Source organism: Talpa occidentalis, unplaced genomic scaffold (genome assembly GCF_014898055.3).
Source record: "Talpa occidentalis isolate TD23 unplaced genomic scaffold, MPIMG_talOcc4v2.1 talOcc4.10, whole genome shotgun sequence".
Classification (NCBI taxonomy): Eukaryota; Metazoa; Chordata; class Mammalia; order Eulipotyphla; family Talpidae; genus Talpa; species Talpa occidentalis.
Genome location: NW_023600993.1, coordinates 60,492,810 through 60,518,650, shown reverse-complemented (window position 1 = coordinate 60,518,650; position 25,841 = coordinate 60,492,810). Strand labels below are relative to the sequence as shown.

Genomic DNA, 25,841 nt, shown 5'->3' with positions numbered 1-25,841 from the left:
TAAAGTTCATCCTGACAATAAGCCTGTTCAGAACCCAGAGAAGATCATCCTCAACTGCAGGTGAAGAAACTGAAGATGATCACGACAAACTAAACAAGCTGGCTATGATTCTGCTGAAAAGTAACATTTTCTTAGCTCCCAAGCCAGGGAAACTTTGCAATACTCTTCAAGGAATTTAATCTAACTTGGCAGTTCAAAATGTTGAACAAAAGGCATTTGCAGGCCCCTGTCTTCCAACAAAGCCTGCAGCGCACTTTTCTGAGGTTGTGCGTTTCTGTGCCTCCACAAACCAGAAGGACTGCCATAGTTCAAATATAATTGCACCACTTCTCTGATACCTCATTACCTGGAGCTTTTATCTGACCCCTGACATGACATAAAGGTGCCCTCTGAGCAAGTCCATGCCCATACTGTGCTTCTGTCTCTCAGGGCCTGGGTCTTCTCCCACCTCCAGGCTGCAGCAGTATTCCAGCCCACAAACAGGGATAACCTCATCCCTTCCACAGACCTTCTTTCACTCCTCTCTGTGGACCTCCCTCCACAGTCCACAGGCAGGCCTGCTCCTCAGACTTGGGGAGTCCCTGTCTCCCTCATATGATCTGTGTCTCTACAAAAGCTTCTGGCTTGCCATTTTATCTCCTGTGACATATATAGGTCATCAGTACATGTTCAATGAATTTATGAAGCATATTTAAATTCATCATTTCATTGTCACAAAACATCAACTGTATTTCTATTTCTAATATTTCCATTTTGCAGGTACAAAAAGGGCAAGGAGAAATCAAAATACTTGATCAAAGTCTTACTCTGAAGACCTCACTGTATTAGAGGAAAGTCCTATAATTGGTTTTCACATCAATGACTTTCAGACATCAAGAACCATTTAAATTCCATTTAAAGTCATTTTGTTAAGGAGGTAGACATATATAATACATTGTTTTTTTTTTTTAAAAAAAAAAAAAGCCATCAGGTGTCTCCCTGGTGGCACAAGGGATTAAGCACAGCACTGTGAAGCAATCTGCAGCCTCTGCAGCACAAGTTCGATCCCTGGCAGACCAGGGAGCAACCCACATGGCTAAACAGACCTCTCCTGTCTTGTCCACTGCTCCCCTCAGCACTGTTTCAGTGGGTCTGCCTGTTCTGCTCCCCACTCTGTCTCTGGTGAATCTTCTCACCACCCCCACCTTTGCCCTGTACCCTAGCTCTTGTGTGCATAATAAATAAATCTTTTTCAAAAAAGCCATCACAATATTTTTAAAGTTTAGGGGCTTATATTGAAACAATAAGCTTCATTATGTATCAATTAAAGTAAAATAGAAGGTGATCAAGTGTGTCAGCTTGAGGGCTTAGTAAAGTGTTCACAACCTTCTGTACAAGAAAATAGCAACATATATCAGAATCATAAAAATGTTCCAAGCCTTTGACCTAATCATCTCACTCTTAGGAATTAATCTCAATGAAATCATTACAAAACAAGACCATACACAGAGTGATGACTGTTGTATTATTCAGATTCCCCCCAAATCATCCACCTATTTCATCACCATTCAAATAAAGCAGCAGACACAAGGCAACCTCCCCTCTAAACTATGAGCTCATTAAGGGCAAGCATCATAACTTGACTCATCATTGCATCTACAGTTAAATAAATGAGTGTCAATGTTTAATGAAAGCAACAAATACACACACTTGCATGTTCTCTCTCTCTCTGTCTCTCTCTCTGTCTCTCTCTCTCTCTCCCCCTCCCCCTCCCTCCTTCCCTCCTCTTCAGGAACCTAAAAATGAACCAAATATTCAACAAAGGAACACAATGAACAAAGTGGATGTTTAGTTATGGTGGCTCCACAATTCCTACATCAGAATGCAATGCAATTAGGGCTCTGGGAGCTAAGATGAGTCATCACCAGATGATACTTTAAGAAGCAGGCAGATAGGATTTTACAGGGGAGGACATTTGGGTACATATCTTTACAAAGAGGGGAAGACAGGGAAGGGACTTTTGGCCTGGTCCTCAGCAAATTAAAAAAATTTCAACACTAGTCTATGACCTGAGTCCCAACTGCCTGCAATTCAGGCAAATGCAGTTTGTCTTTAGGAAGTATACACATTTGCTGTCTAGAAGGGTTGAAGTGCACTTAATACAGAAAAGCACCTGCACCATAATAATGAGGTAGCAACTACTTTGGGGTAGACTGTGGTTAACCTGATGCATTTGTTTTAAAAACTAAGATTCTGGTCCAATGTTTGCAAACAAAATACAATTTTAAGCTATTTCAAATTTATAAAGAAAAACTTCTAATTTATACCTCAGGAGGAGATGAAAACAAGTGCCTGAATTTAAGAGAACAAATTCTAAACCTCTCTACTCTTCACCTAATTTATCAGAAATAAGAAGACCCAAGAGCACCATGATCTCCTTTGATGAGGCCAGAGTTGAAGCTGGAATGGGCAAAAAACCCAGAACTAATATTAGTTAATGAGTACCAGGGACATTTAAGTGCTTCCAGAAAGAATAAATAATTGAAGAAAGTAAGCATGCTGAGAAGAAATGCATTAGCACTTTGGAGTTGAGTTCTTAGGCTATGTTGCGGAATACTAAGAGAAGTTTATAATTTCAAAAAATTTGTTTATGTCTTATTCTTAGAGAAATTTTTCACTAAAAAGTCATTTCACCTGGGCTTTAATGCCAGTAAAAGCAGAATTACAGTATGTTTCTCTTTGTAGGTCTGTTAATTTTGTTTCTCTTTTTGACTGGCTGCTAGAAAGTTTACAGCTAAATTTGCTTTAATAACAAGCTGAGCACAGATAGCACATCTATATTAAACTTTTGCTACTCACCGCTCAACAGTCATTTTCTCTTTTCACTGATATTCCAATTTTTAGAAGTATTATATGTTATATATTCCTATAAACTCTAAAACCTTTATAAAACACATACAATGCTACATTTGAAAATGCATCAAAAATTCAAATTGTACCCATTCATGTTCAAGGTTTTATAGCTCCAGAGTGTACTTCTCTTATTAAATTTGACTAGTAGAAAATATTCAAAAAGAGTGTGAAAAAGAAGACAAGTGACTGAAAAACAGTGGTTCTCAAAGGGTGGGCCCCAAACAATAGCAACAGGACCACCTAGGAGCTTATTAAAGATGCAAGGTCTTAGGTCCCAGGCCACACATTCTAAAGCAAGGAACTCTGGGGCTGGGGGTAGCAAGACTGTTTCATCAAGTCCTGGAGGGAATTCTGGTGCCCACCAAGAGATTCCAAGAGCACAATCCCTGCAGGATACACTTGCCAACCTTCATTCTTGCAGGCCCACATCTTGGAAAATGAATCAATAAGAACAGTCCAGTTGACAAGCAGAAATTAAGATTTGAAGGAGAAAAAGAAGAAATTTTATTTGCTTTAGGAAAATTCAGGAATGAATTTAGTCTGTTTTAGTAATTTTTTTTCCCAAGGTTTGTTCATTCCTTCCAACTTGTTTGCATAAAGTTTGTTGGTATAAAGTTGCTAATAATATTATATTTCTTTTTGTAGAGTCACTATGCTGTCCCTTTTTTCATTCCTGATTTGTCTCTTTTCTGACATATTCCTGCCAGTCCAGTGAAAGTTTTGTCAATTTTATCGATCTTTTCAAAGAACCAAGTTTCAAAGAATTAACTTGACTTGGTTTTATTGACTTATTTCTAACCCTTTCTTTTATTTCTGCTTAGGTTTCATTATTTTCTTTTTTCTGCATGCTTTGGCATAATTTACCATTTTATTATTTCCTTAAGGTGGAAGCTTACATATTTTTTTTTAAGATTTATTTATTTTTGATTACAAGAACTGGGGTACAGGCCAGAGGTGTGGGAGGTGAGAGGATGCACCAGAGACAGAGCAGGGAACAGAACAGGCAGATAAACCGAAGTACACTGCTGAGGGGAGCAGCAGGCTAGTCAGGAGAGGTCTGCTGCACTATGTGAGTTGCTCCCTAACCAGGGATCGAACTCATGTTGCAGAGTCTGTGCATAGCTTCACAGTACTGCGCTGGTATGATTTCAATCTTGGTGAATCTGTTGACGTTTGTCTTGGGTCCCACTATGTGCTCGATCCTGGAGAATGATCTGTGTGCGCTTGAGAAAAATGTGTACTCAGATTTTTTGGGGTTTAGTGTTCTATAGATGTCTGTTAAGCCCAAGCGCTCTAGATCCTTATTTAGAGCTTTAGTGTCTTTACGTATTTTTTGTCTTGTTGATGTATTCATTGTTGATAGTGGTTTGTTGAAATCTCCCACTACGTATGTGTTTTCTCTGATGTCTGTTTTCAGAGATGACAATAGTTGTCTGATATCTTTTGGTGCTCCTTCGTTGGTGATTATATGTTGATGAGTGTTATTTCTTCTTGAAGTATTGTCCCCTTGAACATAATGTAGTGACCGTTGGGGTCTCTTTTGATTTTTTTGAGTTTGAAATCTGTTTTATCTGATACAAGTATAGCTGTTCCTTCTTTCTTTTTTGGTCCATTTGCTTGTAGGATTGTTTTCCATCCTTTAACTTTGAGTCTATTTTTATCTTTTGTAACTAAATGTGTTTCCCGGAGACAGCAAAAGGTTGGATTTTGTTTCTTAATCCAGCTTGCAACTCTGTTTCTTTTTATTGAAGAGTTTAGTCCATTTACATTTAGAGTTAATATTGATATGTTAGCATCTGTATTTGCCATTGTGTTTGTCTTTCCTTTGATATTATTTATTTATTCTTTTTATTCTATTCTATTTAATACCTATTTTTTTTTTTGGCCTTCTTTCATTATTTTCCCTCTATTGTTTCTGGCTCTAAGACTCCTTGTTGTAATTTTTGGAGTGGGGATTTAGTCATAATGAAATTCCATAGTTTCCATTTGTCTGGGAAAGTCCTTATTCTTTTTCATAGAGAAAGGAGGGCTTTGCAGGATAGAGTATTCTTGGTTGGCATTTGTTTTCTTGGAGTCTGTTGACTATGTCCCTCCACTCTCTCCTTGCCCGTAGTGTTTCTTCAGAGAAGTCTGATGTCAGTCTGATTGGTTTTCCTTTGAATGTTATCTGTTTCTTCCCTCTTTCAGCTCCATTATTTTTTCCTTGTCCTGGATTCTTGGGAGCTTTACTATTATGTGTCTTGCTGTATTTTTCCTTTTGTCGTGGAAGTTTGGTGTTCTTCTTGCTTCTTGTATATCAATTTTCAGCTCCTTCTTCATGTTTGGGAAGTTCTCTTCAATTATTTCCTTGAATATTTTCTATGTTCCTACATCTCTCTCTTCTCCTTCTGGTAATCCTATAACTCTTATATTTCCTTTCCTCATGGAGTCAGATAGTTCCCCAAGTCTTTCTTTGGTCTTTTTCCTTCGTACTTCTCTTTCCTTTTCTGTTTTGGTTCTTTTTATTTCTGTGTCTTCAAGAGTACTTATTCATTCTTCCATTTCCTCTATTCTGCTTTCATTGCTTTCCCCAGAGTTCTTTAGTGCCTCCATTAAGTCTTTGATCTCCTGCATTTCTTTTACCTCCCTCTTTAGGGACTCAATTTCATTCTTCTGATGGTTGTATTTTCCCCTTATCATTGTTTTCCTTTATGACTTCTGTCAGTTTTTTGATCATGGCAATTTTAAATTCTCTTTCTGGAAGGCTCAGAAGTTCTTCCAAATAACTGTTGTTGCAATCTGGGGGGTGGTTTTCTTTTTGTGGTGTACTTTTTTCCTGAGGAGTTGCTGGGTTGTATGCGTTCTTTCTACTCCCTACTGTCTGTTTTCTAATTTGCCGTATGCATTGGGACACTGTGTTGCTGGTAATGTTCGGCATCTTGGGTGAACTTCCCAGCTTACCTCTGGCTCTTCAGGTGTCATCTGCCGGTCAAGCAGGCTTTACTGAAGAAAGGTCCTGGTTCTAAAAAAGCGATGTGGGTTCACACTCCTCTGCGTGCCTGGTCTGCCCGGGTCTTGGGTGCCTGCTCCCCTTCTGGGCTGGGACTGCAGACCAGAAGGAGCCTGGCATGTGCAAACTTCCCAGCTCACCTCTGACTCCTCTGGGAGCCTTCTGCTGGTTTCAAATAGTCTTTACTGAAGAAATGTCCCTGTTCTAAAATGGCAATGCGGGCTGAACTCCCTGTGCGCCTGGTCTTATTTTTCAACTTTAAAGTGTGAGAATTATTTATTCATTTGTCAAACACATGTATCTACAAATATTTTCTTTCAAATATGTGTGCTGTTTTTTACTGGCTTAATGGTGTTATTTAATGAAAAGAGGGTCTTAACTTTAACAAAGTCCAATTTATCAATTCTTTCCTTATGGTTTGAGATTTTATTGTCCTTTGAAGCTATTCTTTGCCCACTCAAAATCATAAAGATGCTCTAATTTTGCTTTTAAATGTGACAATGTTTTACAATCATTTAAATTTTATTTTCTTTTTTTAATAAAAGATTTATTTATTTAGACAAGAACTGGGGTACAGGCCAACAGTGTGGGAGGGTATGAGGATTTACCAGAGATAAAGTGGGGGGAACAGGCAGATTGATGGAAAACACTGCTGAGGGGAGTAGCAGGTGGGACAGGGAGGCCCACTAATTTAAATTTTAAACCTATTTGGTGTTAATTTTTTTTTTTTTGTATGGTGTCAAGTAGATGTCAAAATAACTTTTGTGGCCATGATATGTAGTGAACCCAGCACCATTTACATGAAAACTCACCTTTCTCCACCCTGCACTGCAGCACCAGCTTAATCATGTATCTGGTGATCTTCTATGTCCAGAGCTTTTTTGACTACATTCCACTTTGCATTGTCAGTCTTGTCTTTGAAATAATAACACACATGTGAATCACTATGACTTTAAATAAGTCTTAATATTTCATAGTATAAATTTTCCAGATATATTTTTTGTTGGTATTTTACTGATCACCCTTTAATTTTTACATTTTTATGTGAATTTTAGACTCAGTTTAGTAATTTCCACACAAAATAAAGAATCACTGGATATTGTGCTGAATTGATAGAATAATTTGATGCAGATTGACAGGTTTACAGTATTTAGTTTTCCCTTCATGAATGTAGTATATGCCTCCATTTACTTCGGACTTCTTTAATTTCTCTCAGAGAGGCTTTAATATTTTTTTAAGATTTATTTATTTATGCATACAATAGCTGGGGTGGAGGCCAGAGATGGGACGGGGTGGGTAAGATAATTCACCAGAGACAGAGTAGGGAGCAGAACCGGTGGATTTACTGAAATACACTGCTGAGGGGAGCAGTGGGAGAGACAGGAGTGGCCTGCTGTACCATGTGGGTCACCACCCTGGCGGGGGATCGAACTCATACTGCAGTAGCTGTGGATCGCTTCGTAGTGCTGAAACTTAACCATTTGCACCACCAGGGAGGCCCCAAGACTTTAATATTTTTGAATGTGGTACTCTTGCACAATTTTGTTAGATTTATTGCTGTTTATTTGATATGTATGATGTTATGTGAAAGAGTAGTCTTAATTCATTTTATGTCATCTTTAAATAATGATAGAATATTTTTATATGATTGGTACTGATTCAATGGTGATATGGTGTTTCTTTGTGAGAAGGATCTTGATATGAATCATACACACACACAAACAGAGACACACACACATAGTATTTGGTTCCATTCAATTCACAACATGTGATTTTATCACATCTTATTTGTCTTTCTGAGATACACAGGAGACAAATGAAAGAACTCTGCCTAATTTTTAGCATGCTTCTCACATATTTTCCACAAAAGTGATTTTAATAATTTGAAGTGTAAGTTTTTTTTTTAATTTCAAAAATGTCTTTCATATTCATCCAAAAATGAGTCATATTCATATTCTTGTAGAAATAAAGCCGTAAATAAATATTGTGGAGTAGCTCTGATACTTCATGGGAAATGGATAATTATTTCATCCAATGTCTTTGTGCTTTTGGTATATACTACACTCCTTGGATGTCTTGCCTCAGAAAGTCACAGATAATCCTGACAAGCTTTCCATATATCAACTTTAATGTCCTGGTCTCTTCCTTTGAATCCATGAAAGAAGATAACATGGATACATACAGAATGGAGGTTTAGACTCAAATCTAAAACAAAGGATAAAATGGACACCATGAACTTTTAAAGGGCACCCATTACCAGAGAAAACTGAATTTAAGAAAGTCAATATAACACGCACCGTTTGTATCACTGGGAAAAAAAAAAAAACAGTGCCATAAAATCATTCATTTAAAAAAAAAGATAATCCAGGGCCTCCCTGGTTGCACAATGGGTTAAGACGCAACCTATGAAGCTCACAGCAGCCACTATGGCACAAGTTCGATCCCCAGCCAGGGAGGTGACCCACATGGCGCAGCAGACCTCTCCTGACTTGCCTGCTGCTCCCCTCAGCAGTGTATTTCAGTCGATCTGCCTGTTCTGTTCCCTACCCTGTCTCTGGTGAATCCTCTCACCCCCCAAAAGCTATGGCCTATACCCCAGTTCTTGCATGTATAAATAAATAAATCTTTCAAAAAATAAAGAAAGAAAAAAGAAAAAAAAAGAAAATGCTTGGGAGATTAATCTGTGCCAATCAATAAAGTGAATATATTAAGTTGTATTTGATTTGTGATCATTTATTTATATTCCAAGCATTCTTGTTTTCAAACTTTTGCTCTTTTGATGAAAATAATTCTGGCAGCTTGCAAGTGAACTGCAATTTTCCTTCTGCTGGGAGAAATAGCTATTTAATGCTACAGGTGAAGACATTAGAGTATTAGGAATTAAGACCACTTTGCAGAAATCAAGAATTGAAGCTTCCATATTTCATCCAAGAAAAGCCTATCCAAGCATTTAATTTCATATAAGGCAGCATTAATTATGATTTCTAATATGTGACCTATCAGACATGTCATTTTTTCTTAGGAAAACATTGCTTTTATGTTTGAGAGGCAGTGCTAGCTTACTGTCCATTATTCATTATTCTCAATCAATTATTACAGAACATTCATTACTGACAGAAACTGTTTTCATTTTACAAGCAAATCCTTTACTAAGAATTCCAAACAAGATGTGCCCTGTCAAGGTTAGATTGTTCTATAACTAGAGACAGTAAAAAAGACGAATTCTACCTAGTTACTATGTTATAGCAAAACTTTTTTTTTTTTTAAAGATTTATTTATTTATTTATACAAGCACTGGGTACAGTCAGAAGCGCGGGAGGGTGAGAGAATTCACCAGAGCCAGAGCGGGGAACACAGCAGGCAGAAGGACCAAAGTACCCTGCTGAGGGGAGCAGCGGGTGGCCGGAGAGGTCTGCTCGCCATGAGGGACCCTCCTCAGGTGGCCGGGGAGCGGCCGGGGATTGAACCGGTGCTGCAGAGGCTGTGGGCAGCTTCACAACCCAGCGCTCAACCGCTGTGCCACCAGGGAGGCCCTATAGCAAAACTTAATAATACATGACTAGACACATTTAAGTTTATATTTAGTTGTATTCTTGAAAATTATAAGTTGTCAATGTTTTGATAAAATTGGATCAAACCCTTTAATACGTATCTTTCTCTACTTTGCAAACCACCTTGAATCTACTTTTAAAAAATACATTTATCTTCCTTGTATGAATTTTTAATGTACCACACCAAAAATTCTGCCTTACTTCATCCCATGTTGCCTCTGAAAATATAGAGGGAGGCAAAGGGAGAGCATTCCCAAGTTTGATATCAAGGAAACAAACATTTCCTTTTTTCCCAAACCACAGATGCAATAATGAAACATCCTGTGAATCACTGATTATGCCTTATTTATGCAAATTTTACTTTAGAACATTTTTGTTTATTCAAAAAATCCAAATGCTATTTAATGACCTAAACTAAATAGGAACAGAAATACATGATTTTAAATCTACATATAATTCTAACACATCCGTCAATGATAAAGACTTAATTCATATATTTTCTAAAAGTTTTAACTCCATACCCTAAATGGAACAACCCTATGGGCAAAAGAACTACAAAGAAATCTTCAACTGTAGTAAGAAATTTTCATATTTGTGATAGTACAAATAGAAGCTGTCCTGTATGTATATTATCCCAAATATTGGTATCTCTAAGTATTTATCTCTAATAAAAAAAGAGTGTTGGGTTATATATAGAGATGGGTGGAGAGAGAGTCAAATCCTGACACAGAGATAAAGCAAATATGGCAAAATGTTAAAAATTGGCACATACTGTGAAGGGTTCACTGTGCGTTTCAACTTTTCTGTGAGTGGGACTTTGTAAAATGTTTCAAGGATTAAAACCATGTCTTCTCATCTTTTGTGAACTTCCAAATATGGACCCACTGAAAATCTAATGCCAAAACTTTGTTTCTTAGCAAAATTGACAAGGGAAACATACAATAACTCAGATACTCGAAATACTAAATACCATTGGACTTAATGACAGTTCACTTGTCCTGTCACCCCCACACACAGGGCCCTGTAACCAGATGTCAGCCATCAAATCTCCTAACAAACCACAGGCACATGCTCCATTCCTCACCAGAATTACTCACTCCACACGCAGTCTCTCCATTTGTTTCTCCTATCCAAACACACATGTCCTTTTCCTCCCATTAGTCCTGACAACAGTAAACTAAACTGGATTTATTTCCCTCCACCTCATAGCTAGAGTTATCACCTTAATTTTTAAAGATCTTACTCCATACTCAAAGGTCCCCCTATTCTCAGTCTCATGGTTCCCATACTTCACAATTCATAAACATAAGAGAAGGATAACTCTAAAGTAAACTCTGTAATATCTTTCCACACTGTTCACTTACATTCAGAGGACTGTAAAAAACATATCTCTACAATGTTTCACTTACCCTTTTCAGAGCTAATATAGTGACTTTTTTCTTTCAAGATTACCCTTATTACACAGAAATTTTGTTTACTCTTCCATTTATTTGTCTCCAGAGTTCTACAATTTATGGTGAAATCTGAGTATTGACTATAGTGGTGAATGTGGCTGTGGTGTCACAGCCCATACAATTTTGATTGATATGACTGCAGAATCTCAGAATTATCTCAGATATAATAATATTAATAATAATAATAATAATAATAATAATATGCAGTCATGCACAGCTCACAAAGCTCACACCACATGACTACAGAGTTTGGCCCAGTCACCCCACCATTGATAAGCTGAAAACCTCACAAGTTAGCCCATTCCTTGTTTTCATTTTTGATCAAATGTTTGCTTCCACCATGAGTCCAAGCACCATTCTTTGTATCATGCAGAGAAAACCCAGTCCCTCCAGCCAGGGAAGACACTGAGATGGGCAACAATGTGATCCTTCCTCCAGAGTCAGCTCTCTTCTAAACTATGCAAAAATACTTTGTAAAATTTGCCTCTGGAACCATAATTCTCAAGCCCATTCTCCTTGGGAATGTAGTCTTGTCAAATACCCTTTTAAAGAGTTATACCTAGAACAGTGCCTGCTGCCTTAAGAACCAAGTTGTTTAATTATTTAAGATAAGTTAACATTCTCTCTTTATAAATAATGATCAAGGACATCCTGCCATTTCTTTTTCACATAGCAGGAAGGGCTCTTGATCTATTAAGGCTTTCACTAGAAATAAGAAGAGGTTCTCCTTCTGCCTAATTTACTTATGAAAATTTTCAATTATATTTCAACTTTAATTCACTTAGTAATGAAAAGTAAATGAGCCCAACCAGCATGTTTGATTTGTCTTGGAACGAAAGAAATTGCTTTTCAAGAACCAACAAAGTTAAATTAAAATAAGTGACTCTCTTCAGTGGTGGAAATTGAATTTCTTCTCAAAGAATTTCTTAACATCTATTTCATAGAGGTTGACACCATAAGAGAGAACACCTTACTTCAGACAGCTCCCAACGGTACCCTGGGGCCTAGAGGCCACACCCATGCATGTGTGGGCCTATATATATGTGTGGGCACACCCATATGTGTGGGCCTATATATATTCACATATACAAATGTATTTCATCTACTACAATGAAGGAAGCAGTGAGATGGTGGGGCATAGGGTGGTGCATCCCATTGTCAATTCACTTGTCACCTACCATTTTTACAGATGGGGCAACACTGGTCAGGTTCATACACCGGGTCCACACACTCAGTCTGAGGACAGGCAGACACTGTGCACAGTACTTCTCCATTGGCTTCACAGCGACACCTCTCACATGGAGACACCTGAAACACAAGGCCATGGTCAGGGTCTTGCCATTCTTATCATTCCAGTTGATGTTTTTCTTCCCCAAAATCTTCTGTGAAAACATCTGTTTTAGAATTGGTAAAAACATTATCTAGACCAGTGGTTCTCAAAGTGTGGATGCAGGACTCCCCAGGTTGAATTGGTTCCCTAGGGACATAAACACAAGTTAGACTAAAGGCTCTAGCTCTTCTCAGCAACAACCAAAGCTTCTATTTTTTTTTTATTAATTCTTTGTTTAAAAGTTTTGTTTTGAGCAACTGTTTTTGTTTATTTAAACAAAATCATATTGAATTCTTCTCCAACCATTCATCATTCAGGTGAATCTCTTTTCCATTGCCCTGTCAAGTGCCAGCCTACGAGCTTGTCAAATGCCAACTTTAAATTTAAGAAGATGCCAGAAAAGGAAAAGAAGTGGCAGGAGTGAAGACAGGAGACACTGAGATTCTTCTTCAAAGCCAAGCAACTAGCCAGGATCTGGGTCTGAATATAAACTCATTAAACTCTCACTACAACTCTCACTCAACTTTAAAATATATATACAATTATTGGCTCATTTGGTAGGAGGAAACTGAGATCCAGAGGCAATTAGCCATTGGCTCTCATGACTTTTCATGAGAGCCAAGCTCTTGACTCCAAAGTGGGTAGAGGTTTCATTTTCCTCCAAAGCCTTCTATAGTCATTCCCTTTCACTACCCAGTGGTAGGAAGTTCTAGACACTGGGCTTCAATCTGCCTCTCTGTACTTATAGGCACTGATTTGAATTCTATCTTTATGGACTATCTCATTCAAGTGCAACAGCTATGCCTGGAAATGTTATACACTGCCAAGTGAATGCTACATAGTGGATAGTGGTTTATGCAAGGCATGGTATGGATAATTATGTTTTTGTTTTTTGTTTTTTGTTTGTTTTTTTTTTTTTTCACCTGCAATGACTCAAAGCAAAGTGGAAACCACATATGCAAACTCAGCAACCAGATACAAAAGCTATGAGATGGAGGGACCTCCCTGGTGGCTCAGGGGTTAGGCTCAGCACTATCACCTCCATAGCCTGAGATCAATCCCAACCAGGGAGCTAACCCACATGGCGCAGCAGACCTCTTCTGACCGCTGCTCCCCTCAACAGTGTATTTCAGTAGATCCGCCTGTTCTGCTCCCCACTCTTCTGGTGAATCCTCTTACCCCCTGCACCTCTGGCCTACACCCTAGTTCTTGTATGCATAAATAAATAAAAATAAATCTTTAAAAGACAAAAAAGCTATGAGATGGAAATAGGTGCTTTCGAACACAATGGAGAAAGGACTGTCAAACTGAGTTTGCTGTGCAGGGAGGCCCCAGTTGATTTATTTGTTCTCTACACCCATGATAGAACCATTACTTGAAAGGTAAAGAAAGCAATAAATCCTCAGAGGTGTTTCCTTTGTTTAAAAAAGGCAAAAAAAAAAAAAAAAAAGATCACTAAACTCTCCTATGAATGGTTTGGTTATTTCATGAAACAAAAGTTCCATATTTTTTTCAAGGCATCTTTTTCTTTAGGCAGTGCACCCCAGTGGACCTGGCTGGGAGTCAGGACTTAGATGTATGAACAAAGGAAAGACTGAAAATCTTTAGAGTAGCCCAGGAAAAAAATTTTTCCTGGTGTGCAATACAACCCTAGAAATTAAAATCAATTTTACAACATATAAAGTTACATTTCTGGAGTGTCTTCGTCACAATAAGGTTTTCTTGCTACCATAATGAAACTTGCTTCTTGTTGCTTCTCTCCTCATTTCTTTCTCTTCCATCAATACCATTCCAACTTGTAGCATCCTGTGTCAAGGGTAGATTTACTTATAGTAAGCAGGATGAGAAAAGGTTTTGAAATTTTAAAAGTTGAGATTTGAGTTGTCAGACATTTGGTTCACTGCAAATGAGAAATCTTTAGTGAGAAGGCTCTGGGGATCATCCCTAAGCCCAGAAACTGTGGATTAAATGGTTCACCAGGCGCCTGACCCCAGAAGAGGTGAGAACTGTCCCCTCTCGAGGGGAAAGGAGCAAGAGGGTCAAGAATCCAGGATCTGTCCTAAAGAAAGGGACAAGGCCTGGTACCACTTTGCCCTAGGCTGTCCTGCAGGGAAGCAGTTAACAGCACCAGTTAGCTTGGAAATTGATAAAAGTCTGGAATGGCCCTCTGTCCTGTCCCCAGAAATGGCTCCAGGAAAACAACAGATGTGCAATGTGCAGTTGCAAGTCAGAAAGACTTCAGGTTCTCAAGGGCAGCTGTCGCACAGGGAGCACATCCTGGCAAGCAACAGATCACTGACCTGGACATGACACCCTCCTTCTTGCTGCTGGGCCTCACACATCACTGCATCCCTGCACTGTTCAAAGGGATGCCCAGGATCTGGGTGGTAATTTTCTTAAAGGTTTTTCAGCTTTATTAAAAATTTGACATTGAGTTATACTATTACTCAATATTTACAAATCTTATGCAACTATTTGGAGATTTGTTCACTTAAATAGTCAAGGTTGTGGCTAAGATTTGTTTATCCTCTTAGACCTCACTCAACTTCCCATTACCTGCTATGCTTGCACTGAGGCTGGCATCTGAGGCTCAGTATTTCCTCAATTTCCAGCCTGTAAAAGCAGACCACAAGTCTGTGTCAGTTCCCTCGACAATATATCCAATATCCACTGTCAGTTCTCCCTGAGAAAATGTCCTCAGGCTGCTCAAGGTGCCTGGCAGTTGCAAGGTCCCAGAGCCCCTGCCCAGAATGGGAGTCACATATCAGAACTCTCCAGTCTCAAGCTCAGGTCCTAGGGCTAAGGGTCATAATCCTAATTCACAGACTACCTTGTGGGTCCCTCTGCCACTACTGGGTAGCTGACCCTTATCACTGACCAAGCTTCAGTCTCCAGTCCAGCACCAATCAAATAATGTCATGTCATCTCCAAGATCAATCACACCAGCTTTCTGCATTCACCATGCATCTGCTTTTCTATGTCTCACACATTCTGTGTGTCTGGAAAAAAAAATCATCATTTGGTAAACTCCTATTTGTTTTTGATGCAGCTCCAGAGCTTCCACATACTCCTCTGGGGAACAATCTTTGTTGCTAAAGCCAGTGAGCTGTTCACTTTCCCCCATTAAGCATCACCTTATCCCCTGCCTGTGTTTCACAAGGCACTCAGATGGTATAGGAAATGTTGCAAAATTAAAAACCACTGCCATAAAATACCATAGCATCTATGTGAACACAACAAGGAAGATGCAGCCACATCAGCTCAGTATCACCTCATCTTGGGGGATAGCTCTAGGAACCCACCGTTGCCACCCAAGGCTCTGCTCAATGGCCCCAGCACAGTATAATTGAGTGAGTATGCCCAGACTTCCAGAGAGTGGCCTCTGCTCCAGTTCCTTTGTGAAAATTTGCTGGACCCTTCCTGTCTGAAATGGGAGAGAACAGCCAGGGGCTGGCTGGATAATGCAGTCCACGATCCCAGTGTGTGCTGTGGCCTTGACACACGGCTGGGGTCACAATAATTAGGGTCCATTGGACATCTGGGTTGTGATAATTTTTTTTCTGAATCATTTAAGCAGCCTACACACAGCACTAGAACCCTCACATGGTAGTGGGTGCAGGAAGACTCTGATCCAAGGTCATGATTAGACATGATTAGATTACAGATTCCTGCTTGACTCCAGCCACCCAGTCAGAGCATGCATCAAGCTCAAGGCTCTTCACATACCGGCTCAAGCACCGAATGGTCTCCTGCCATCCCCATGCCTTCTTTCCTTTGTGGAACAAAAGGTAAGGAAGTATGCCAGTGCATGCCTGTACCATCTACCAGCAACATGAACATTAGGAAATGCTTCTGCAGTCAGATGAGATAGCTCTTTCTTATGACTCAAAGTTATTCTGTTCACGTAAGTTTAACTAGGGATATGGGCCTCCTTTGTGGTGCAAGCACAGCACTGTGAAGTTATCTGAAGCCTCTGCAGCACAAGTTCGATCCCTGGCTGGCCAGGGAGCTACCCACATGGTGCAGTGACCTCTTCTGTCTCTCCTTCTGCTCCCCTCAGCAGTGTATTTCAGTCAGTCTGCCTTTTCTGCTCCCCACCTATGTCTCTGGTGAATTCTTTCATCCTCTCACCTCTGGCCTACACCCCAGTTCTTGTATGCATAAATAAATAACTCTTTTTAAAAAAAAAATAACTCAGGATAACCTAACTTCAAAAACAATAGCACCTTGCTACCAAACCACAACTTACATTTTGTATAGCATGGCTTATAACAGAAATAGCATTTCTTGCAATCATGCAATTAGAAGTCCACATTTTGTATAGACAGAGTTTAAATACATAGTATAGGGTTCAATTTAAAGATACCACCATGTACCAAGAGTAGTCAAAAGTTGTGTAGGGTAAAAACAAAATGGTTTCTCAGAATTGGGAGTAAGAATAACGACAAGCTCTGTCACACTGACGCATTCATTCCAGACTGATGAATGCCATGGCCAGGTTACTCCGGGAGGTAAGGACAGGGATGAGTGAAGGCAGTGGTAGGAAGACAGGCAATAGGGCAAGAGCACTGAGCTGACCTCAGAGGCTGGGCACTTGGCTGAGGGCACAATTCTTCCTAGCACAGACCACTCTCAAGTCACCACAGGGGCTCTGTCTTATAAATGACAGCTCTTTAAACAGGATTTAAGAAACATACTCTCAGACCTGAAGCAGAGTAATGATGAACAGACATATCTGGGCATGTTTTCAATGAAGCAACTATGAACACAATGTGCATAGCAGACACGAAAGAATGATACTACCTTAGAAGGTAATTAAAGTGGAATACATTCCTCATTAGTTAGAGCCTATGATGTTCAGTAATTATACACACACACATTCTGCATTATTTGAACATAAGCAGTAAAGATTATAAAACAAATACTGAATCTGTTTTGAAACAAGCATAAAAGGTAATATAATTTATATGTGAGTAATTCTTAAAGGTAAACTGAGACCTACACAAAATGGCTGCTGCTCAAAGGTCTATATGAGCTGAGTGGGAGAGAGGTTGAGAGTGACACTTCTATAGCATAGTACGTTGCAGCTTTATATTTTATCACATATATTTGACAGTAATGAATGCAAGTGCAATTAGTTATCATCTGGGACCAGTTTTGTCTTTAACATCATAAATGTGATTACAAAATCATTATGATCAGGAGAAGATTCATTGTAGAAAGCAGGTTGAATTGGAATCCCACTTTCTAAGCCCCAAATCTCCGTCCACAGTGGCAGGAAGAAACCCACTTATGGGCATAGCCTCCTTCTATACTGATTGTCTTCCTATTTGGGTTTTCACAATGACTACTGGACTGGGCGTCATGAAACCCCTGCTTCCCAATACACTGGCTCCTGATGTCTAAGAAGCAACCAGACTAAAAGCAGAAGTTTCAAGAACACCCAAATGGAGGCACAAGAATCCCAGGACATTTCCCAAGTCACTGTAATACTTCCATAGATGCGACAAACTTAAACAGAGAGAAGAAAGAGAAGCATGAGCTAATATACTCCCACATAGATTTTTCTCAATTCAAATTATTCAACATCCAATAAACTCTCCTTTCTATTTCTCTATTTCTTACATCTGCTGAAATGTTCCATTTGCTTTCCCAAACCCCAGCTTTTGGACTCTGTAGTGACACATACAAAAACAAAGAGGAACATACACACACACACACATACACACACAAAAACAAAAAAAACAAAAAAAAAATAGACTTCCCTCTTTCCTCCTGTCTTCAAATCTTTCCCTTCCTTTGAAACTTCTTAAGTTCAGAACCCCTTGAAATCGATCAGGCACCTGGCCTAGACCGCAGAACCTCTATCACTAATAGCCTGGATTCCAGGCTGACGGTAAGTGGCCCACTAGTTTCACTGCAAATCAAGGTTCAAGGCCATGTTTTGGTTATGTTTGGGGTTATTACAGTGAGCTGTCCAGAGCAAAATGCTGAAGAGGATAAGTATTTAGATATAGATGGGGTAAAGAAAAACTGGTTGAAAAGCACAGGAGCTAAAATTAATTTATACAGCATTTTATGAAAAAACATAAAACCCAAATATAGCTTTGCTTAAGGATAGCTGAATCCTTGATACGTAAGAATTATACATTCATACCTAAGAAAAAGGGAATAAAGACAAATCTTTCCATTGAGAAAGATGAAGATTTAGATTACACATTAATCCAAAGGTGGAATAGAAGACATAGACACTCTAATGATAAAAATCACTAAAGCAATGAACTTACAGGAGGGATCCAACAGAGTGCCTGGAAAATGATTAAACAGAGTGTGTGGAGACTGAGTAACTAAATGCACAGCCTGAGACCAAAAAAAAAAGAGCTTTATGATATCAAGTAATCAAGTCCTGATCCTAGACCAGGAACAGATAGCATTCCACACTGTTATTATATGTGTTCTCATTTTACTCTGTCACTATTTTCTCTAACTAATTAAATTTATATTGAATAGCTGAGAATTCATACTTTTATTTACTCAATCAATAGACTTCTTTTCAAATCCAAAATAGAAGCTATAAAATATAAACACACCTGTATTGCAGTTTGGGGGTAATACACAAGTTGGTCCTAGGATGGGATGCCAGCAACAGTTTTCCTGGGTCCCATTAACAACTGTTCCACTTACCATGAACCAATCCCATAGATTTACCAACTGATAGATGCCTGTATTCTCAAGAAGACATACAAAGGAATGTACAAGTCACTCATCCCAATGCTTGTTAGACAGTTGAGACATAAATATGTGGAAGAAAAACTAACAAAATAGCAGATGGTAACTGAGCTGTGTGCATATTATGAATTTTAAAGGTAAAGTTGTTGCTTTTATTGGAATAGCAGGGACGATGTCAAACCAGAAAAAGTTTAAGTAAGGTGGGGAGGGCAAGGCGAGGTGAAGCAAGGGATGGCCATGGAGTTGTGTGTGTGAGGGTGGGGGGGCTCAAGGTACTGCAGTTGCTTCCTGGGATTAGTATATTGATATTGGGATTACCTGGCCCAGAGGCCTCAGGACCAGTGATCCCGACAGCGAGGAAACAGGGCAGATGACAAACCAAAGACCCAAACACCATGGGCTGCCAAGAAGGTCATAGTCCAGCCCTGGGAACTAGAAAAATGTCCTCAAGCCCATGGGGACTTGCTGTATCTCGACAGAGTGGGCCAAATCTGACAGGGGGACAAAGCAAAAGTGGAAATCACAGGACAAATGCCTTCCTCAGACTGAGGCTGCATGAATCCTTCCCAGCACTGGACAGAGGCATCATGAGGGGATACAGGAAGTGGGGAGTCATTTCAGACAGAGAAAATTCTGAAATGTTAAGTAATTACTCCAAAGTTCCTGAGGGACTGAGATACCTCAGAGACATGGAAACTTTAAACTGAAAGGAGCAAATGCTGTCAGTCATCAGCAGATGTGGGGTGTTAGATATCTAAAAGATTGTTCTAAAACTAAAGGATGTTGTCTCAGTGTTTGTGTAACTGAGTTTTGTTTTACACATTTTGACTTTGTTATCTAATTATTCTAACTTCAAATTAAGAAACAACTGGCCAAAGGTAGGAACTAAACACATCCTTTACTAAAAGCAGTCTCTCCTCTGCATGACAAGCAACCTCCCAAAGTCACTGTCACAGTTTTGTCACCAGATGGCGAAACTGTCCTTTACAGTTGCTGAGTCTGTCTTTCTAAAAGTGTTATGTGGTCACAATTGCTAGCAAGTGTGAGAGAAATCACAAAGTTCCTGCTGTTTAAACCACTAGGTCTCATTAGCTTCTGAAAACCTGGAGCTGTGTTATTTTGGAGATAGACTCAACAGTGAATCCTTTCAACTCAGCTGTTTGATGGTGTGAAAATATACCCACAAGTTAGTGAATTGGCAAAATCTATAAAATAAGCCAGGGCAGCGGTTTGGACTCAGCCTCTGGTCTGACCATCAGGCCTTCCATGTGTAAGCTTCATGAACATGTCCTCAGCCAGGAGGACCCACTCTACTTTCCCCAGATTCCCTGACTTCCTGCAAAAAGTCTGGACAATTTTATGCAGGTCATATTTCTTGGTATGGCAGCTACCTCCTACTACATCTATCCCCAATCCTGTGTCAGATTCCTAACCTTAAATTGTACTGTCATTGGGGCCTCCCTGGTGGTGCAAGGGTTTAAGTCTCAGCACTATGAAGCTATCAGCAGTCACTGCAGCACGAGTTCGATCCCTAGCCGGCCAGGGAGCTGACCCACATGGCACAGCAGACCTCTCCTGTCTTGCTTGCTGATCCCCTCAGCAGTGTATTTCAGTTAACCCACCTGTTTTGCTTTCCACTCTGTCTCTGGTGAATACTCTCACCCCTGCCATCTCTGACCTATATCTCAGCTCTCGTATGCATAAATAAATAAATGTTTAAAAAGTAAATTGTATTGTCAGAGTAGTGCAAGGTAGCTCTGTGTTCAGACTGTAAGCAGCAGGTGAGCAAGCACACCTGGGGGCACTTGCAGGCAACAAGTGTCAGCTGACTTCCTTTGGACAGGGTCTGCACAGCGCACAGATACCCCATGGGACAGCAGCTCTAAAATTAAATGATTTGCTCGTGCCTCCAACACAACCCCAGGTAGCAACAGGAAGCCTCCACTTCCTGTCCCACCAGAAGAGAGATTTTTTTTTTTTTAATGTTCTTTGCCTTTACAGTTGCCTTTAGAGGAAGGATTTACATGCAAAGGAACTTAATTAAGAATTGTTCCCAGAAAAACTATCAGCTTTGAGTTGGGAAGAAAACAGCCCACCTAATACACAGCAGGTTAACAGTCCATCAGACCAACAGAAAGGAGGGAGTGACCCCCAGTTTCTTCCTCTTCATATAAAGACACTGGTGCATTTTGAGACCCACTCTCATGTCTAGACCAGCAGCCCCACATGACACAGCTTCCTTTTCAGGCACCAAAGAGTAATTTTGCCTTCTTTATGGTTTAGCTTCAGGCAAGATCCTCTATCTAATAATATCTTTCAAATCATCTTGTAAATAATTTCCTTAGATCATTCAAGTTGCATAAAAGGGGGGAAATTTCTGCTAGCATTTTTAGGGTTTATTTCATTTGGTAGTAAACAACTGAATAGTGAAAATGAGAATGACAAAAATTCTTATTCTGAGCTGAAGAGTCAGTCTTGAGGAACATTCTGGAAGTACACCTGACAGGCTCCACAGTCAGAGCATTTCCAGAAGATGGATGACTGAAGCCTTAATACCCAGTTTGATGGTGTTGTGGCGGGTGTCCTTGGAGGAGACTGAAGTTAACTCCAGTCAAGAGAATGGGTCTCAAAATGACACCAGTGTCTATATGAAGAGGAAGAAACTGGGGGTCACTCCCTGCTTTCTCTCTGCCACATGAAGACACACCAAGAAGATGACTGTCTGCCAGCTAGGAAGAGGGTCTTCAGTAGAACACAATCATGCCGGTACCTCCATCTTGACGCCCAGCTTCAGAAATGTAAGATAATAAATTTCTGCTTTGTGAGCCTCCAAGCATTTTGTTATGATAAACTCAAATGACTAAAATACCACCTGTACCCCCATTTCTACAACGGAAGATGCAGACGGGGGTCCACAGGGACCCAGTTCCCCACCTCCACTCTATGACTTTTTGCAGACACAGTGCAGAGTGGGAGCTGGCAGGGCCACAGCCAGACTGAAGGCTGCCCCATGGGCCTGGATATAGGTCAGTAAGGGACCTTTTCTCTTACTTGGAAGGGCAGGTGATTGTGGTTACTTTAGTGGATCATTTTCTCATACATTTCTACATTAATTCATTAATAGCAGGGTCATGATGCCAACTGAGCATAACCACAAACTTGAGGCAGATTCACTTACTTGAGACAGATTGGGGGAAAGAAGTTCTGAAAATTTTGTCAAAGACAGCCTTCTCTTTTTCAAAAAATGGGAAGTTAAACCTTTTTTGTTTTATAATTAGAGTAAAAGATTAAAGTATCCATGAGAAAAGAAACAGAGTTTGGTTTTCACCTAATATAAAATAACAAATTAAATGTCATATAAAGAGCAGACTTTTAAAAGATGGCTGTGAGGGTATGACGTGGGATTTGGTTCTCTCTAGTCAAAAATTCAGAAATTTCCAGCTAAGAAAATAGGGTAGTGAAATAGGTGAAGCAATAGGAAGGTTTGGGGATTGTGGCAATCTGAGAAAGATGCTACACATACTTCTTCCTATCATAGACACACACACACACACACACACACACAGTTTGGAAATCTTCATTTGAAAGGGCAATAGAAAGTCTCATCTGAGGCAAGGAGTAATGAGGATGACCAAGGCAGTGTGTCAGTTTCCTTTGTCTAAAATTGGTGTGGATCAAAAGCTCATGTTCCCCAAAAATAAGCGGTCAGGGAACACCCATTTGGAATTAGCTGTGCTTGAGTTTGACTGTTTCATTGAGGATCCCTTCCACATGCAGTCTGCTGCCAATTACAAGGATGTTCTGGACTCCAGCCAGGACCAGAGTCCACTGTCATTGACCTTGCTCCACTTCTTGAAGCTGTACCTCCTAAATAGTATAATGGAATTGCAAGGGGCCACGCATAGTTTCTGCCATTTAAAAAGTCCTTTTCCATGGGATTTAAGCTCAGGTAGAGGAGAGATTGCAGAGATCCTGCACAAGAAAGGGGTTCATCTCTGTACTCAGCACACATGGTCCCTGTGGTTCTCGCACAATTCATGGTCCCCGTGAATTGTGTCAGTCAACCATGGCTGCCAACCAGGAGCAAGAAAAGCTTATTTTCTTGACTTCCTGGGGGGAACAGGGAGTTCAGAGGTGAGCATTGCTACCAGTAGGAGGTGACCTGAGCACAATTTATCCCTCAGGACACCTTGTCCCCTGCTCTGCCCAGGCCCAGCGAAAGGAAGTGAACTTGCTGCCAGAAATGTTTCCTTTTCAGCCGACCCACCCTGAAATTTCAGCATGTATGTGATCTGCTAAACTAATAGTGGGTACAAGGAAAGGTACTCAGGAAAGGTGCAGGAAAGGTGCTGCCCTGCTCCACCCAAGAAGAGGAAAGAGTGTCCTGACTACCTGCAGATTCTCTGTGCTGTGGCCTTGGGGAAGGAAGTCCTACAGAGACAACCTGGCCATAGGCTGATGACCCGTGCCTCAGATCATAACTGTTAATGATGCAGGACAGTGATTAATTCTTAATGGGAATTAATAAATATGATTCAGGGCTTGCTGGAAACGGATTTGGTTTTGGTAGCTCTCTTTGTTTTAAGTTTCCCTTAAATAAATTTTTGTAGTTTTTTTTTTTTTTAGTCTTGAGCCTAAATATACAGATACATATGTCTACATCTATATCAATATGTCTATATATAGATATGTAGATATGCACAGGGAGAGAGAACTTTCCAAAAAGCACAAGTAAAATAAAAATTAAAAATTATTTTTAAAGTGGGTAAGGAAATATAAATTAGTGTAAAATATTAACCTATAAGGAAAATAAATATACAACAATGCACAAAGGTCAATCTGCTTGGTACACTGCTATTACTATCTATTTCAGAGCTGCTTAATGAGATGAAGCTAACCAGGGTCAAGGAAGGTGGTGTATTGTTATGAAATGTTCTGATCTTCACCACAGGAAAGTCAGAAGAAATCAGTGATGGCTTGTTACAGTCTGGTGGCATCTATGACAGGCAGCCTGAACAGCTGGAAGGGCCTTTGAAAATGCTCACTTATTTCATGATTTAAGCTGAAGTTGAGCTGGAACCCATTTATAACATTTTCAAGAGCATTTAAATGATGAATTTAATGACATTTCCTGTTTGTTTAAGGATAAACTTTCCCACTCAATAATTCAGTGGGAGCCCAATGACAGATGACTGGATTGAAATATGGTACACATACACAATACAGTAAATATGGTACACATATACAATACAGTACTACTCAGTTATAGAGAAACATGAAATCTAGGCCTTGGCAGACCCCAGTGAGCCCCAAGGTGGGAAATGGAAGCAGTCAAGACCCAGTAGGCCCTGGCAAACAAGGGAGCAGGCCCTGCCAAGAGGCACAGGTGTGACAGGCTCAGGCAGAGGCAATGGTAGGTGGGTAGCTTAGTCCCCATTCATTATTGCTCCTGGAACACTGAACCAGAAGAAAACTGTAGACAAGAGTGGCATTGATTGTCCTTTAGATAGTGGAGACCAGTGCAGACTACAACGGGGTTGACACTGAGGACATTCATGTTAAATTAATGACTGGTAGGTGTAAAGAGGAACCTGTGGATCATGGTATGGAATAGGGGATGCCAGTCATAAGACTGTCAGCTCAGCCAGGGTCCTTGGGTGAGGGGGGTCAAAGGTTGTACGGAGGAACACTCTATACAGAGAGAAAATCCCACGGAGTAGCAGGGTGTTATACACAGGCTAGACCCCAGTAAATGTACTAGCAATGGAGGCATCTGGTTGATGTATTTTTCTCCTGAATATTCTAGGATGTCCAATCATGTCTCTTGTTAACTTTTACAGCTGGAAGTTTATTTTATCTGATAATAGCACAGTGTCCTTGTCTTTTCTTGGGTCCTATTTCTTTGGAGGATTGTTTTCCAACCATTTATATTGAGTCTATGTTTATCTTTAGAGATCAGATGGGTCTTGTGGAGACAAAAGAAAGTTGGGTTTAGTTTTCTGATCCATCATCTGCTCTGTGACTTTTGACTGGTGAGTTCAGCCTGTTTACATTCAAGGTGATTACTGATATATACTTGCCTCTCCCATTTAATATTTAGTTTCCTGGTTCGATCAATTTATTTACTTATCCAATTTCTTATGGATTTTCTTTGATTTAGAAAGGAGTGCCCTTTCACTATTTAATATATGTAACATGGCAGGCTGCAAAATCAATAAACAAAAGTCTGTTGCATTCTTATATGCAAATATGGAAGTATAAGAGAAAGAAAGAAAGAAAACAATCTCATTTACAGTAGCATCAAAATGTATTAAGTATCTTAGAATAAACCTAACAATGGAAATGAAAGACATATTCAAAGAAAACTATAAGACATTTTAAAAGAAGTAGGACACATACGGGAATGGAAAGACTCCATGTTCATGGGTTGACAGAGTTAAAACTGTTGATTGTCCACCTTACTCAAAGCAATAGATAGATCCCAATCAATACCTATTAACATTTCAATGGAATTATTAAAAATATAATGCAAATATTATTAAAGTTTATATCTAAACACAAAGGACCCCAAATAGCCAAAGCAATCTTGAAAGGAAAAAAAAAAAAAAGGAAAAGGAATGGAGACATCATACACCCAGATTTCAAACTATGCTACAAGGCTATAGTAATGAAAACAGTATGGTTATGGAATAAAAATAAAGTAAAAGGAAGACTTGAGAATTCAAAAATATACCCACTTTTATATGGACAGTTAATCCATGATAAAGGAGTCAAGAGTATACAGTACAGAAAGGGAAGTCTCTTCAACAAATGGTCTTGGGAAAAACTAGGTAGCTATATGCACAAAAATGAAACTGGACCATTCCATCACACTATACATAAAAAAAAATTTACTC

The 25,841-nt window shown here is 39.6% G+C and overlaps 1 protein-coding gene across 2 annotated transcripts in view; it reads right to left on the bottom strand.

Annotated features, from left to right (window-relative positions):
- VWC2 (von Willebrand factor C domain containing 2) overlaps positions 1-25,841 on the bottom strand; it is a 137,143-nt gene that overhangs the window by 97,481 nt on the left and 13,821 nt on the right. For both annotated transcript variants that reach the window (XM_037493310.2, XM_054695809.1), the window contains exon 2: positions 12,065-12,194. In XM_037493310.2, the coding sequence (XP_037349207.2) occupies positions 12,065-12,194 (130 nt within the window). The remainder of the gene's footprint in view (positions 1-12,064; positions 12,195-25,841) is intronic.